Source organism: Argentina silus, assembly GCF_951799395.1.
Source record: "Argentina silus genome assembly, chromosome: 1".
NCBI lineage: Eukaryota > Metazoa > Chordata > Actinopteri > Argentiniformes > Argentinidae > Argentina > Argentina silus.
This window is the reverse complement of record NC_139655.1, coordinates 31,751,323-31,765,029: the sequence shown is the minus strand read 5'-3', so window position 1 is coordinate 31,765,029 and position 13,707 is coordinate 31,751,323. Positions and strand designations below refer to the sequence as shown.

The window sequence follows — 13,707 nt, the reverse complement described above, 5'->3', positions numbered from 1 at the left end:
ATAGTCCCCCTATTTCAGGGAACCAGTAGTATTGGAATTGGCTGGACAGGTGATTCTGGTTAGTCAGGTGTGTTCCATCACATAATTTGCGCAGGCATAAGCGAACTGTCAATGTTTCTTGATTTTGGAGTCTGCTAGTGGTGTCTGTCAACATGAAGACCAAAGAGTTGTCACTGCAAGTCAAGGAAGCCATTATTGGGCTGACAAATCAGAAATAAACTATATATATCATAAACATATCCAAAACCATAGGCTTGCCAACAACAACAGTTTGGAACATCATCCAAATGAAGAAAAACACTGGTGAGCTCAGGGGTTTTTGATGACCAAAAAGTGGAAAGTTTGAGAGTGGCCAAGTCAATCTCCAGATTTAAATCCAATTGAACATGCATTTAATTTACTGAAAAGAGAACTTAAGGCAAAAAGACCTCAAGACAAATAACAACTGAAGATGGCTGCAGTACAGTACTGGCAGAGCATCACCAGAGAAGATACCCAGCATCTGGTGGGGTCAATGGGTCACAGATTTATTTGGACACAGATGATTTTTTGAAATACTTTTGGAGCCCTGAAATAGGGGGGGTATGTTTAAAAAAATGTTGTACTTTCTAAATGGTGAAACCAATCTGAAAGAAAAGAAAACATTGAATTAAAGCTGAGAATCTCTTCTTCAGAAGTATAAATAATTGAAGTGCTAACCGTGCACAATAACAGTGCTTCTCTATGTGGTTAACACATTGCTATGTGTTCCAACTCTCTTCTCAGCTACTGGAGCAGGATGTTTTTGGCTCCCCATTTTTTGAGCTAACAGCTCTGGTTGTGTGTGAGCCCTCCTCGATTGGCTTTAACATTGCTGACTTGGAGGTTATGAAGCACTTGCCAGAGGTGTGTGTTCCCCTGCTGGTGGCCATTCATGCCTCTCCATACCGGGACAGCCTGGAGAGCATCATCAGGAAGAAAATATCACACCAAAGGTCTTTGTTGTTGAATATCCCTTATCTACTCTCTCATTCAGGTCCAAATCAGCCCATAAGGTACAACTTTATTAATCACAGGGGAAATTTGATCCATCAGGCCAATAAAATCAAACAAAAGAATATCAACATAGCTATACAGGATTAGGGTTGCAAAATTACTGTAAATTTCGGAAACATTCCAAAACCATGGTAGTTTACTGGTTATTTTATAAATCTGTGGAAACTTTGGAAATTATCAGAAATTGTATTACCTTAACATGCAAATGTTATATTTTCTATATGACTTATTTGTCGGTAGAACATTTAGTTTCAGAGAAATATGCAGCTAGAGTCAGCTTGCTTGCTAAGTAGCTAAAGTAGCCAAATCACCCCAAAGACAGATTCAGTAGACATTATTGCTTCCATGCTACAATTCCCCAATGTTCTGAATGTTTCCAAGAAAGTTTAGAAATGTACTTGGTAATAGTCTCATCCTTTGCAACCCTTTACAGAATACTAGAAATATACAGACAATCATATCATGTACTGTACACAAACCTTTTTCTGATGTTTGCATAAAGCTGTGTTAGACACTATGCTTTGTGTGGGATACACAGCTATGAGTTTCAATATCGTCATGTTTTCTTCACTGAACCACCAGAACATCCAAGAAATAGTTGTACGTAGTTTATTAATAATGGCATAAATGCTGTTTATCCCAGTGTTGAGGAGTTGTGTGGTGTGGACCTCTACCATCCTGATACTTGTGCTAGCCATGCCAAGATTGAAATGATGCTCTCCGCCTGTAAGCAGATCCACAAAGCAGACCTCCTCAGCTCCATTCTGCATAGCCAGGTACTCTCAAGTTCATGTGTTCAGGGGGAAAATGGTCATAGTGCATGCATGGTTGTGCTGACAATTCTTCGGGTGTTATCAGCTCTGCTTGCCTTGTTTCTATGTTTTATCTCTTGCACCATTTGGCATATCTTCTACAGTGTGTATATATATATATATATATGTGACTATGCTGTCTGGTGTGTGTTAAAGGATCCTAGTTATTCTCGGTCCCTTGGGTCCAAACTTCTGATGGCGGTGTACAAAGGCATAGCCCCTGGAGAAGAGAGGAAGGCCCTCCCTTCCATGGATGTGAGTACCAGGAGACTAGCAGATGGACTTGTGCAGCTGGCGTTCTCCTTTGGTGGACAGGTGAGGACTGTCTCATTTTATTTTTACAAATGCAAGTTCAAATACAAATGTCAACTTGTTATCTGGATTGAGGGACATTTAATATGTCGGCAAATGTGAGATTCATTTAAATTATGCAGTGGTATCCGTTTCAGACAGGCCTATGTGAATGTGAAACATCCCATGTTATCAAAATGGTCTCAATAGGGTGGAAGTTCACAAAATAGATAGTAAATGAACAAACAAAATATGTATTCCTGCACACCTCAACCCGCTTAACCATCCCCTTTCACAGCAAGTTGGTTTGCTTTAGTTTGAATCAGAGTCTGATTGTTATGTTTTTAGTTGTTTTCATTTACAGGGGCCTACTATGGAAATGGTATTGGGAAGAGGAAACATGTTGTCTTATTTCATTTCTATATTCCACTTATTTATTTAAGTTTTCTTTAATAAAAGAAGGGCCAGATTACAGTTTGCTAAAAAGTACCTAAAAGATCCTGCAGCGTTCTGGAAAAGGGTCTTGTGGACATATGAGACAAAGATTAACATGTACCAGAGTGATAGCAAGTCAAACGTGTGGAGAAAAAAAGGAACTGCCCAAAATCCCTGGCATACCACTTCATCTTTGAAATATGGTGGAGGGGGTGTTATGACTTGGCGTGTATGGCTGCCACTGGAACTGTCTCACTTGTCTTCATTTTGTCATTATAATTTTTTAGTTTTTTAAAAATCTGATTACTATATATCAGACCAAGGACAAGAAGTTGAAGCTACAGTGAGTGACATGTAGCCAACTAAACACAAGTATTGTACCAAGGAAGCTTGGTTCAAGCTGTTGGCACCTTTTTGTCTTAATCTATGGGAATGGCAATGTGCACCTTTGATTTGGAGGTCATCATTTCATAATGCACTGTTGTGCTTAGTCAGCACTTAAGAATCATTAGAATCCGAAATGTTATATTTTAAAGAGCTTACATATTGAATATAACACATTGACATAATTGGTGTAAATGTGTATATATACTGTATGTATATATATATATATATATATAAAAAGCTTGATAACAAGTAAAACAGAACACAAATCTGAAGCAATAATGACATGTAATGAAATATAATTATACATATATGCAAGAAGGTCTATACACCAGTCATTTGCTAAAGTTAAATAAAGTAAAAGTGGACACAATCACTTCTTCTTTCAGTGGCTATGCGTCTTTACGCAAATGCATCAAGTCTATAGACAAGTCTGTCGGCTCTTATGCTCCACCATGCAAACCACATTCAAAATACATATGTATGTTGTCTCCTGGCTTATAACAAACAAATTAAGTTATGAAGTGTTCCAAATGTTTGTACTGGGGGCAAATTTGTCATTTTCGCCTTTTGGGACAGATGTTAATAGTGCCTCAGGAAGTGACTTGGACATGTTGGCTATCAAAAAAGGTTTGGTAGTCATGAAAATGCATTCAGATAGTTTTCTATGTGTGATTTTGAAATTGTAACAAGGCTATTGAGGGGGAACATGGGTTTCGCAACGGCAGAGTTGTACTAAGTGTCACAGCGCAGGGACAAGGACAAGTAGGTCTAGTTCACTATCCTTCTTATCAAAGTCCTTGAACAGACAGAAGGTGGAAACACAATTAATGATTTATTTAGTTTTGTTCAAAACGATCTGGAAGATTCACTGTATCACATCTCTTATAGAACAGTGCCCTTTGTTGTAAATGTGTGTAAGGATCAAAACAAGGAAATGCGATTAACATGAATTAATACATGAATAATCGCATGTGTTAACGGGTTGACTTTGACAGCCCTAGTAGAAACAGACAGTACACCTTCCCCCTCTTGTTTTTCTCCCAGAGTGTTCAGGTGGTGGACCTACTGTTGAACACCATCATGCTCTCCGTGCCTCTTTCTGGAAGCCGCAATCAGAACTTCCTCAGCTTCTCCCACGGAGAGTACTTCTACAGCCTCTTTCAGATGACCATCAACTCCGAGTTGCTGCATAACCTGGACATTACCGTGCCACTGCTCATGAAGGCTGCCACGCAAAACCCCTGCATGGTAAGTGCTTTCATCAAAGAGGACAAGGTGCATTTCATTTTACGGCACATAAATGACTAATTATTTACTTGGTAGAAATGTATCTTCCTTACTCATGCCAGGTTTCTGGGATTGGTCAAAAGCCAAAGATACATTTGAGATTTTAAATTCACACTGTAAACAGATTTTGTTAAGTTGATAAATACACATATTGCTTAGGGCATCAAAAGATACATATATTTTAGCTATCCTGAAAACGTGGTTACCATGTTTAATAGAATCGTCAAAGCGTTTTTCAAAGGAAGCCGGGAAACAGCACCATATTGGCGACCCGTGTTGAATGCTTATTTACAATACTAAAAGCACAGTTTCACAAAAACTAAATTCTCTAGGAATGCACCGATACCACTTTTTCATTGCCTATACCGATTCCGAGTACTAAGCTTTGAGTATCTGCCGATACCGAGTACTAATCCAAAAAAAGGCTCTTATTTTTGTGTGTTGTGTGTTAACTCATTGTGTTGATGTGCTATGCGAGGGCATCATTATTGTACATCTAAAAACACCATGCTGAAGCTGGGAATTGTTAACTTATAGTTTAAAGACCCAATTTCATGACTTTTACATAAGAAGAAATCCATATAACATAACATTATGTCATACAAATTCCAGACCACTGGCGGAAAGAGGTGAAAATTAAGTTTTCTTCAACTACAATTTCTGAAATAAATAGACACTTTTTGTATGAAAATACAGCATCTTAATGTATTTTGCCCCCTGATGCTAGCAAGCTACTCTGTTAGAAGTATACAGTAGAAGTGCCTACGAAGTTCTGTATATATACAGTATAGGCTACACATATTTCATAAATATAAGACAAAACAACATTACACTATACATTTCTCTAAGCACTGTGGATATCCATAGAAACCATAAAGTTACATTACTGTAATTACTGTAGAGAGTATAGAAGACTACTGAAGTGGTTACTTACCTATTCTCATCTCTAAATGCCTGGATAAATGAGGCTACCGTGAAGCGGCTCAAATTCGGCTGGACTCGTGGCCCAGATTCGGTCATTGTTAGGCCATGATTGGTGATGAGTACATGGTCAACCAAAGTTGCGCGGATTTCATTAGACATATTGGCTCGCCGTCCTCTTCCTCCTCCTCCTCCTCTTGCTCTCATTCTTCCTCTTCCTCTGTGTTCTCCATGCTGCTCCATTTTTTCCCCCAACACAGTAGAGGTCACCTGAGGCCTCTTTTATGCTCTTTTAAGTGTGCTAAATGATGCGATTTGTGCTTAGAGTTTTGCAAAAATGTGATTTAGAATTTCTATTTGAGTGAAAACAATGGAATTGCTTAGAGTTTAGCAGTCTGGAGTCTTGTTGTTGATACATGAGCTTCAAGTTTTCAGACTTGTGTGCATAGTTCTATTTTTTGTGTGTATATAATGGAGAAAAACTGAAAAAGAAACTGACAATGCACCAGGAAAAACACTGGTACAAGTCTGGAAATGGTGAACCATCCCTTCAAGAGAAAGCAAAAAAATGGTGGTGCTATCCAATCAGAGTACATAACTGCATGAATACATAATCCATTTCCCACAGTATTTCGCACCAGATATCTCAAAGTTTGAAATACATTGTGTTTGAAATAAATTGCTGTGTCAGGTTTTACACAGATGCATTTTGTGTGGCAGGTGAGTGTGTTGCTGAATGGCATGCTGGACCACAGCTTCCGTGAGCGTTCAGTGAGGAAGATCCAAGGCAGTAGGCTGGTTGAACAGGTGTTGCCAATGTGGGAGTTCCTACGACCCTGGTGGAACACCGACGCCTCCACACCAGAGAGCAAAACCGCCACCCTCTCACTGTTATCAAAGGTTCTACAGGTGCAGTATTCTTCTATTCCTTTACACTTGTCCACTACCCTCCATGGATATAAAAGCATAAGATTGATCCTTTCAGCTGTCTACTTCTAAAGGTTCTAAAACCATCTCAAGAAAGAATGTGAGCCAGAAACACCCCCTTGATGTTTGAAATGAAATGGGAGAAGTGGCAGCATGCCGCAATTTAAAAAAGCTTGTATACCTGCTCATTGAATCTGCTTGAGTCATGCTGTTATGTTTGTAAAATAGAGGATGAGTTTCGGATTGAAGGTGATAAAAGCAGAGGTCAGAGGATAGCTTGTTCTTTGTCCTGTTGTGAGGTTCTCGTCGAGCTGAGTAGCATTGTTTCGATGACCTGTGGTCATCTCTCTGTCTCTCTCTCTCCCTCTCTCTCTACTCTCTCTCTATCTATCATTTACCATAGAGGGTAGAATGTAACATTTTCCTATGAAGTATTTGCCTTGTAATAGTTGTATAAGTATACAGTATTATTGAAGCCTCATTTGATTCATTCTATTTGTCCTTTCTTGCACTAAATCAGCACAAATTCAACAATTGTTTGCACATAGTGATAATTACATTACATGGAGTCAGATTATCAATATTAGATATGATAGTCAAATGTATTAGCCAAACGTTCACATGGAAACTGCCATTATTATATATGGTCTACAACCAAGACCTAGCTTGATCTGTGTCCAAAAACAACGCCCCTCAATGTTTTAGTATCTCCCGAGCACATAGATTCCGCTGTTTGAATAGTTTGTCAAACTGGTTGTATTTATTTGTATCTCTCCTCAGATTGACTCATCTGTGTGCTCCAATCCTAACCATGATGCATTTCAAGAGGTTTTCACCACTTTCACAACACTTGTTGTGGACAAGGCACTGCCATTAAATCTCAAGGTAATGAATTTTGGGTTGGGTTTGGGTTGGGTTTGACGGCCATTGATGATGGTTGAGACATTGCGATGTGCAACATGATATGTTATTTAAATTTCACGTAGCAGAACAGTGCAGTTATATTAACATGTTTTTGCTCTTGATCGTTATGAGAGCTTCTAAATCATAGAAATCTTCTATTTTACCCACAGGGACATTTGTTTGAGGGCTGTTTGTTTGCTATTTGTTTGAGGGATCATATGCTGTTGTCTCTGCAGAGTCAGGCTCTCATCATGCTCCCGTTCTTCACCACCCTACAAGAACAGCCCCTAGACGAGCTAAAGAGATCTCTGGAGGCTCTGGTGGCCTCTCACTTCCCCATGCAATCTGATGAGTTCCCCAAGGGCTCGCTTCACAGCAACAACTACATGGACTGTATCCGAAAGGTAAAGTGAAGGGTTTAACAGCAAAAGCAAGGCTAAAACATCTAACAATTTACTGTTTACCTATTCTTTCTCTTAAAAGAGGACTTAACAAAAAAAATCTGTCGTCATCAAATCACTTTCTAGGAAGTAAATGTAAGTTTGTCTTTCGGATGGATGTTTAAGGCATATTTTGGGACCATACTTTTGGTGGACAGAGGGAAAATATACTTGAGATACTTTTGTAGACCATTTCAACAGGAAAAGTTGGTTATTCGCATCAGTCCTCTTTCCTCTTTAACTTAAATTTCAATCGACAAGCCCCTATATGTGTGAACAAATATATGAAACACTTATTGTTAACTATCCCTTTAACCTTTATTTTTCTCTCTGTTGAATTCCTTCTGGGGGGAAAATACTGATGCAAATAAGACCTAATTACTGTAAAGTTTGGCTGGCACTACAGTATGTTCTAAATTATCATTCTTATTTTTCTTCAGTTTTTGGATGCCTTAGAACTCTCTCAAAGTCCCCTCCTGTTGAAGTTACTGGCAGGAGTTCTGTGCCGGGATAAAAAGCACATCATGGAGGACTTTTTTCAAACATGTTTCCAAAGGCTTGCCACACGGTGAGTAAAGCACTTATGCCCAGACGTCCCAATGCTACATTTGCCTTGTATAATTTCGCCATATTTCAGTGGCTTCGGAAAGTATTCAGACCCCATCACTTTTCCCACATTTTGTTGAGTTATAAATTCAATTTAAAATTGATTAAAAAATATCAATCCACAAACTATACCCCATAATGACAAAGCGAAAACATGTTTATTAAAATGTAAATACAGAAATACCTCATTTACATAAGACCCTAATCCACACAGTGTGTAATTGATTCCTATACAAACCAGAGACTATAAAAACAAAATATATTAATTCCAAAATCACATGAACTATTATTCTTGCACTCAGATGGACTCAATTGAACTTGTTGAGTGACTTGCTGAAGACATTTTTGCATTTGAACAAATTTTAAGAGCTTTTTAAATTGTTCTCTGTCTGTGTTTGTCTGTGTGCAAGCAGGTCCAGCAGTGAACGGCAGATGTTGCTGCTCAGCGTAGTGTACCAGACCATTCAGCAGAGCGATGTCCCTGTTGTGTCCATGCTCCAAGCAATGCTAGAGAGGGTTCTGCTGCCTCTGGCCTCCCATTGTGACACCAAGGCCCTAACTGACTTTTTCATTGCTAATGTCTCTGACATCATGGCGTCACTACTTGTTCGCTTCACTAAGGTTTAGTATTTCTCTTTTATATATACTATGTAGAGTGTGTTATATGCGTTTGGACAGTTAGCCTTGAATTAAAATGTTGGCTGTATACTAGCAAATTGGGTTTTAGATCAAATTAGAAAAGGAACGTTGCAGAAGAAACTTTGTGTCCTTGCTCAGCCGGCTAAACGTCTCACAGTATCGTCAGTATCATTACGGTGGAATATGTTTACATAGTGAGATAGTTAGGCCTATCTTTGAGATATTTTCAAGTAAAACTATTTTACCATTTAGAAATAAAAGCTCTTTATGCATGTATTTCATGAGTATTTTGACAAACTATTTGGAGGGTATTTCATGCATACAGTGCTTTTATTTTTTTAATGGAGAACATATAGACATATAAAAATCCCCTGAAAAGAAAGCTGACATTCAGGTCTGTTGCCTCATAGTCATAACTTTGCTGGAGTATAGAACCCCTGTCTGATGGTCATGTAGTCCGAAACATTTTCAAAAATGAATTATTTAACTTTATTTATTGATTACAAATATGCACCTCACCTTTTAATGCAGTGATTCTGTAATTTAAGGCAGCAACTAAGCCAGCACACTTTTGTTTGAGCACAAGCTCCCTCTGTACTAAAGTATAGAGTCAAAATATAAACTAACTGTCCAAACAAATGGAAGTGACTATATTTTTATTGTTACTGTATTTCACAGTTATACCTGGTAATTGCTGTTAATTATTTTAGTTAAGCTTAAAAAAAGACTTCTCCTAATGGTCTTCTTCTTAATATTTCAGTCGAACGGAGTGGCATTTGAGGCCCAGTTGATCAAGAGAAATGGTTGCTACCAGCTGATGGAGCTTCTCTACTCTCGGTTTCCCAAAGAGGTGGTGTACTCCAAAGACTCACGCATCAACCAGGCCTACGTTGGCTCAGGCCAAACAGAAGGCAATGAGCTCTCAAAGACTTTGATCAAGTAAGGGTCCACTGACTATGTATCATTGTGAGCAAGAAAATTTAGCTGTATTTTTATATTTTAGCTGAATTTATATCACTGGTAATGAGCTCCGTTTTAAAGGTATAGAACCCTTAAACAATCTTACATTACACAACAATGTAATGTTCACTAAGGCCATAGATGGATGACAAACATCTCGACACTTTGTTGAAACATCAACCACCACCATAGGTGTGCTTCGTCCCATTGGTTCTCACAGGGTGATACAGGTAATCAGGTGTTTCATATTCATTAGACCCTCCCACCGTTACTTGATTCACATCCTCGGTCTAGGTAAGCTAAGATAAAAGATGTTTGGGGAAGGCCATTGACACTAGAAGTGCCACAACGGTAACATTTATTCATTCTAATAAATCAGATTATTCCACTGACATACAGTGTAAGTATTGGGACAGTGAAGCAACAAAGTTTCCCACATAGAGAACAACTAAACGTGTATATATATAATAATATAAATATAATGCAGGCTACTATAGTAGGTTATCTAGTTCTACTTAAAGATTGTTTCCATCTGCATGATACTGAACTGGTATCAAGATTGAAATTATGGTATTGTGACAGCACAAATTTCCAGTATCTATAAATAAATATGTTTCTTTATTTGTAGCCTGCAAAATGTAAACACCTGTCTTGAAGTGGAAATTGTTTTGTTAAATCAAATTCTAATTTAATTCAGGTCCTGCTTCGAAGCCTTCACTGAGAACATGACAGGGGAGACTCAGCTCTTGGAGATGAGGAGGCAGTACCATTGTGCTGCATATAACTGTGCAATTGCAGTGATCAGCTGCAGTTTCAACGAGACCAAATTCTACCAAGGATTCCTCTTCACAGAGAAACCTGAGAAGGTGATATTATCTTATCTGAATGTGGTACCCTGTGTGGTTCCTTGGAATGATTGAGAGAATTCCACAAAATACTGAAAATAATGGATTAGCATGCACGACTGTACCAGATAGGTTTTAAACCAAGTCCCAACATATAAGCATTCCTGTGCGGTATTTTAGGAAGCAAATTAAGGGACTTAGCCAGGCAACTTTGGTCAAATTTATCCCCAACTTGGGCCAATGAAGGTGGCTCATCTGGCTCGACAGGTAAATGAATGACAATGAATACTGAAGCTCTAAACTGAATACTGAAGCTCTAAACTGAATACTGAAGCTCTAAACTGAATACTGAAGCTCAGGCTAATTCCACATAATCCTGAATTTGTGCCCAGAGGTGCGTGCAAGCTGCTGCATGCCATTTCCATCCAAAACCATCCAAAAATATACTTCTATTAATACAATGTGCTTTCTCTCTTTTCCAGAATCAATTCATTTTTGAAAATATCATTGATATTCAAAGGACATACACATTCCCTATTGAAGTCGAGGTACGTTGGGTTGTTATTATTTTGTCACACTTGAAACATACTTTTAAGGATCATCAATTTACAATGTTTTTTTCGATTTGTATTTTTTGGGGTCTATTTATGAAGGGTTTATGAATGCTTCATAAGTTATCATTTGTTTTCTGTCTAACCCTTTTTTTCCTCTGTTATGATAATGTGGTTAAAATTAACATTAGAAGCACCATCCGCTTATCAACATACTGACAAGTTTAGGTTTATAGTGAAATTGTTGGGCAATAGCAGCAGATTGAATGCAGTATGAATCTTCCTTGCTGCTCCGCAGCCCTGGAGTGTGCCGTGCAAGCACTTGGGGGAATTGCTCTGGGAGATGAGTGATAAGTAAAGCCAATGGCTATAGGGAGTTTTTCCTGATCTGAGAATACTCGGCAGCAGTGTCTGGGAACAAAACACTATTGACTGGCTGCATCTAAAAGTCCAAAATAGGGTTTAAATAAATCTGTTTGACTTGTTTGTAATTTTTGCATTTTCTTGACTTTCTTTAGGTTCCTCTTGAGAGGAAGAAAAAATACATTATGATTCGGAAAGAAGTAAGCGAGGAAAGTGGAGGTACGGGTAACACATCAGTAGAACAAAACACATGTTGGACATTTAACAGCTTTAAATAATTATTTAAATAATATTTACAGAGAATATATACCAGTAAACAATTTATTAGCTTTGGGAATGTCTAAAACTTGTTTTTGTGCATTTGAGAGTCGGAAGCTACTTTCCATGATTCTCCAACTATATTGCCAAGTTGAGCTGTCATGGCTGCTGGATGTTGCTAAGATATGCACCTGTCTGAATCCATTGACATACTGGACTGAAGTGGTTTCCTGTCATAATCCATTGTCTGTGAGAGAGGAAGTCTGTGAATTAGATGATTTCAACATGGATACACTTTCAATATGACAAACAGTCTTAAAGGCTGTTGCTATGCAATTTAGTTTATCTGCGTTGGTTGAATCCAGGACTCAGACTCTTGCTAGCTACCGTAATGGTACTTATGCTTCCAAAAATGTCAGTTGGCTCACATATATTTCCATTTTGCAGTTTGTGAGGTATATAGTACACCTTCATAGCATATTCCTATTTTTAATCAATTATCTCAATCAGACAAATACTGATTAGTACTTTTCTGAAAACTCTAGGCTGATACCAATAGGTATATTAGATATTTCCCTGACACTATCTGCCGATACATATACTAGTATAGCATTGAGAAAAATAACTACAGAGATATGTTTCTTTGATGTAGAAAATTAATTAAAAAACATCTCACACACACACACTTGCGCACCTGTATTGTTCTGAGATGAGTCTACCTGTCAGAAGTATTTGTGGAAATCTCCTGTATGTAAAACTATCCTGTGATTAACGGCAAACGACCTGGGTTAAAATAGTATTTGAAATAATTTCAGTGGTGTAAAAAGTAGCCGAAAGTCATACTTACGTAAAAAGTATAGATACCTTGCTAAAAAAAGGACTCAAATTAAAATTGAAGTCATCCATTCAAATGCTACTTGAGTAGTCCAAAGATATCTGGTATTACATTTACTTAAATATCCAAAGTTAAAGTAAGTGCTGTTATTTAAAAAGCAAAGCAGACAGACATTTATTTATTAATTTTCCATTTCATATATCATATAGAATTGACACATTTTTTTACTCTATTTTTGTTCTTAATGTTAAACATTCCAAATGTCTTTTATGAGCATAGCCTACTTTAAAACATTACCCCCAAAGTTACAATTTCATATGTACAACATCTAAAGACCTGTATCTCTATACTGGGGGCTTTGCAGTTTCAAAAATGAGGTATTTAGGCATTTTTTTAACCTTCTAACCTGCCCTGCGTTCACTGTGGTGCCGGTAAGTTTCTCAAAACCAAGCCATTTTGTACAAAAACTGCACCCTTCTACATGTTACAATACAATACATCTAACATGTCTACAACATGCCATTTACATCTAAAATAGAGATTTGGTTAACAAAATCTGAATGTATCCTCTAAAGCCAATAAGGAAGGAAACCAACTGAAAGGAAAACTAGATCAAGGACAACTGTATTATCACTGATACACATCAAAGACTTTCTTCTTCCTGTTCTCATGCAACTACAAATCAGAAGGCTTGGTTGGTAACAATAAAGCAGGTTACAAGAGTGCAGCTGAACATTGTGAATAATATTGTCATGCATTTTATAGGCCTATGCACAATGTGCTAGGCCCTGCCTGTCTCAGTCACACCAGAGAGGATGACACGCAAAGGAAAAGGATGTACCAGTATCACTGCAATCTAAAATTAATTAAACTGTTTGAAGCACACAATCTGCACATATTACGACAAGAGTAGCAAGTGTTGTCATGATGGGACAGATTTCATGCAGATATAACGAGTAACAAGGGTGTCAGTAAAAAATGTATCAGAGTAGAAGTACACATTTTCTTGTGAATGTAGTGGAGTAAAAGTTGCCAGATGTTCTAAAGTAAAGAACAGATACCCCAAAAACCTACTGAAGTGCTTTGTTACTTTACACCACTGTACAGTACAGAGTTGTGCTTGATTGACTTTGCCTGGCACAATGGAACCAATTGTGAATTCGAATGAAAAGTGCAAACCCCGCCCATACAGTATGTCATTCCAGGCAGACT

The 13,707-nt window shown here is 37.9% G+C and overlaps 1 protein-coding gene across 1 annotated transcript in view; it reads left to right on the top strand.

Annotated features, from left to right (window-relative positions):
• prkdc (protein kinase, DNA-activated, catalytic subunit) overlaps window positions 1-13,707 on the top strand; it is a 76,919-nt gene that overhangs the window by 19,043 nt on the left and 44,169 nt on the right. Inside the window, exons 28-40 of the mRNA XM_083675728.1 lie at window positions 766-974; window positions 1,679-1,811; window positions 2,004-2,162; window positions 4,005-4,208; window positions 5,889-6,077; window positions 6,876-6,980; window positions 7,235-7,402; window positions 7,879-8,006; window positions 8,458-8,665; window positions 9,444-9,622; window positions 10,341-10,509; window positions 10,971-11,036; window positions 11,558-11,621. Of these exons, the coding sequence (XP_083531854.1) occupies window positions 766-974; window positions 1,679-1,811; window positions 2,004-2,162; window positions 4,005-4,208; window positions 5,889-6,077; window positions 6,876-6,980; window positions 7,235-7,402; window positions 7,879-8,006; window positions 8,458-8,665; window positions 9,444-9,622; window positions 10,341-10,509; window positions 10,971-11,036; window positions 11,558-11,621 (1,981 nt within the window). The remainder of the gene's footprint in view (window positions 1-765; window positions 975-1,678; window positions 1,812-2,003; window positions 2,163-4,004; window positions 4,209-5,888; window positions 6,078-6,875; window positions 6,981-7,234; window positions 7,403-7,878; window positions 8,007-8,457; window positions 8,666-9,443; window positions 9,623-10,340; window positions 10,510-10,970; window positions 11,037-11,557; window positions 11,622-13,707) is intronic.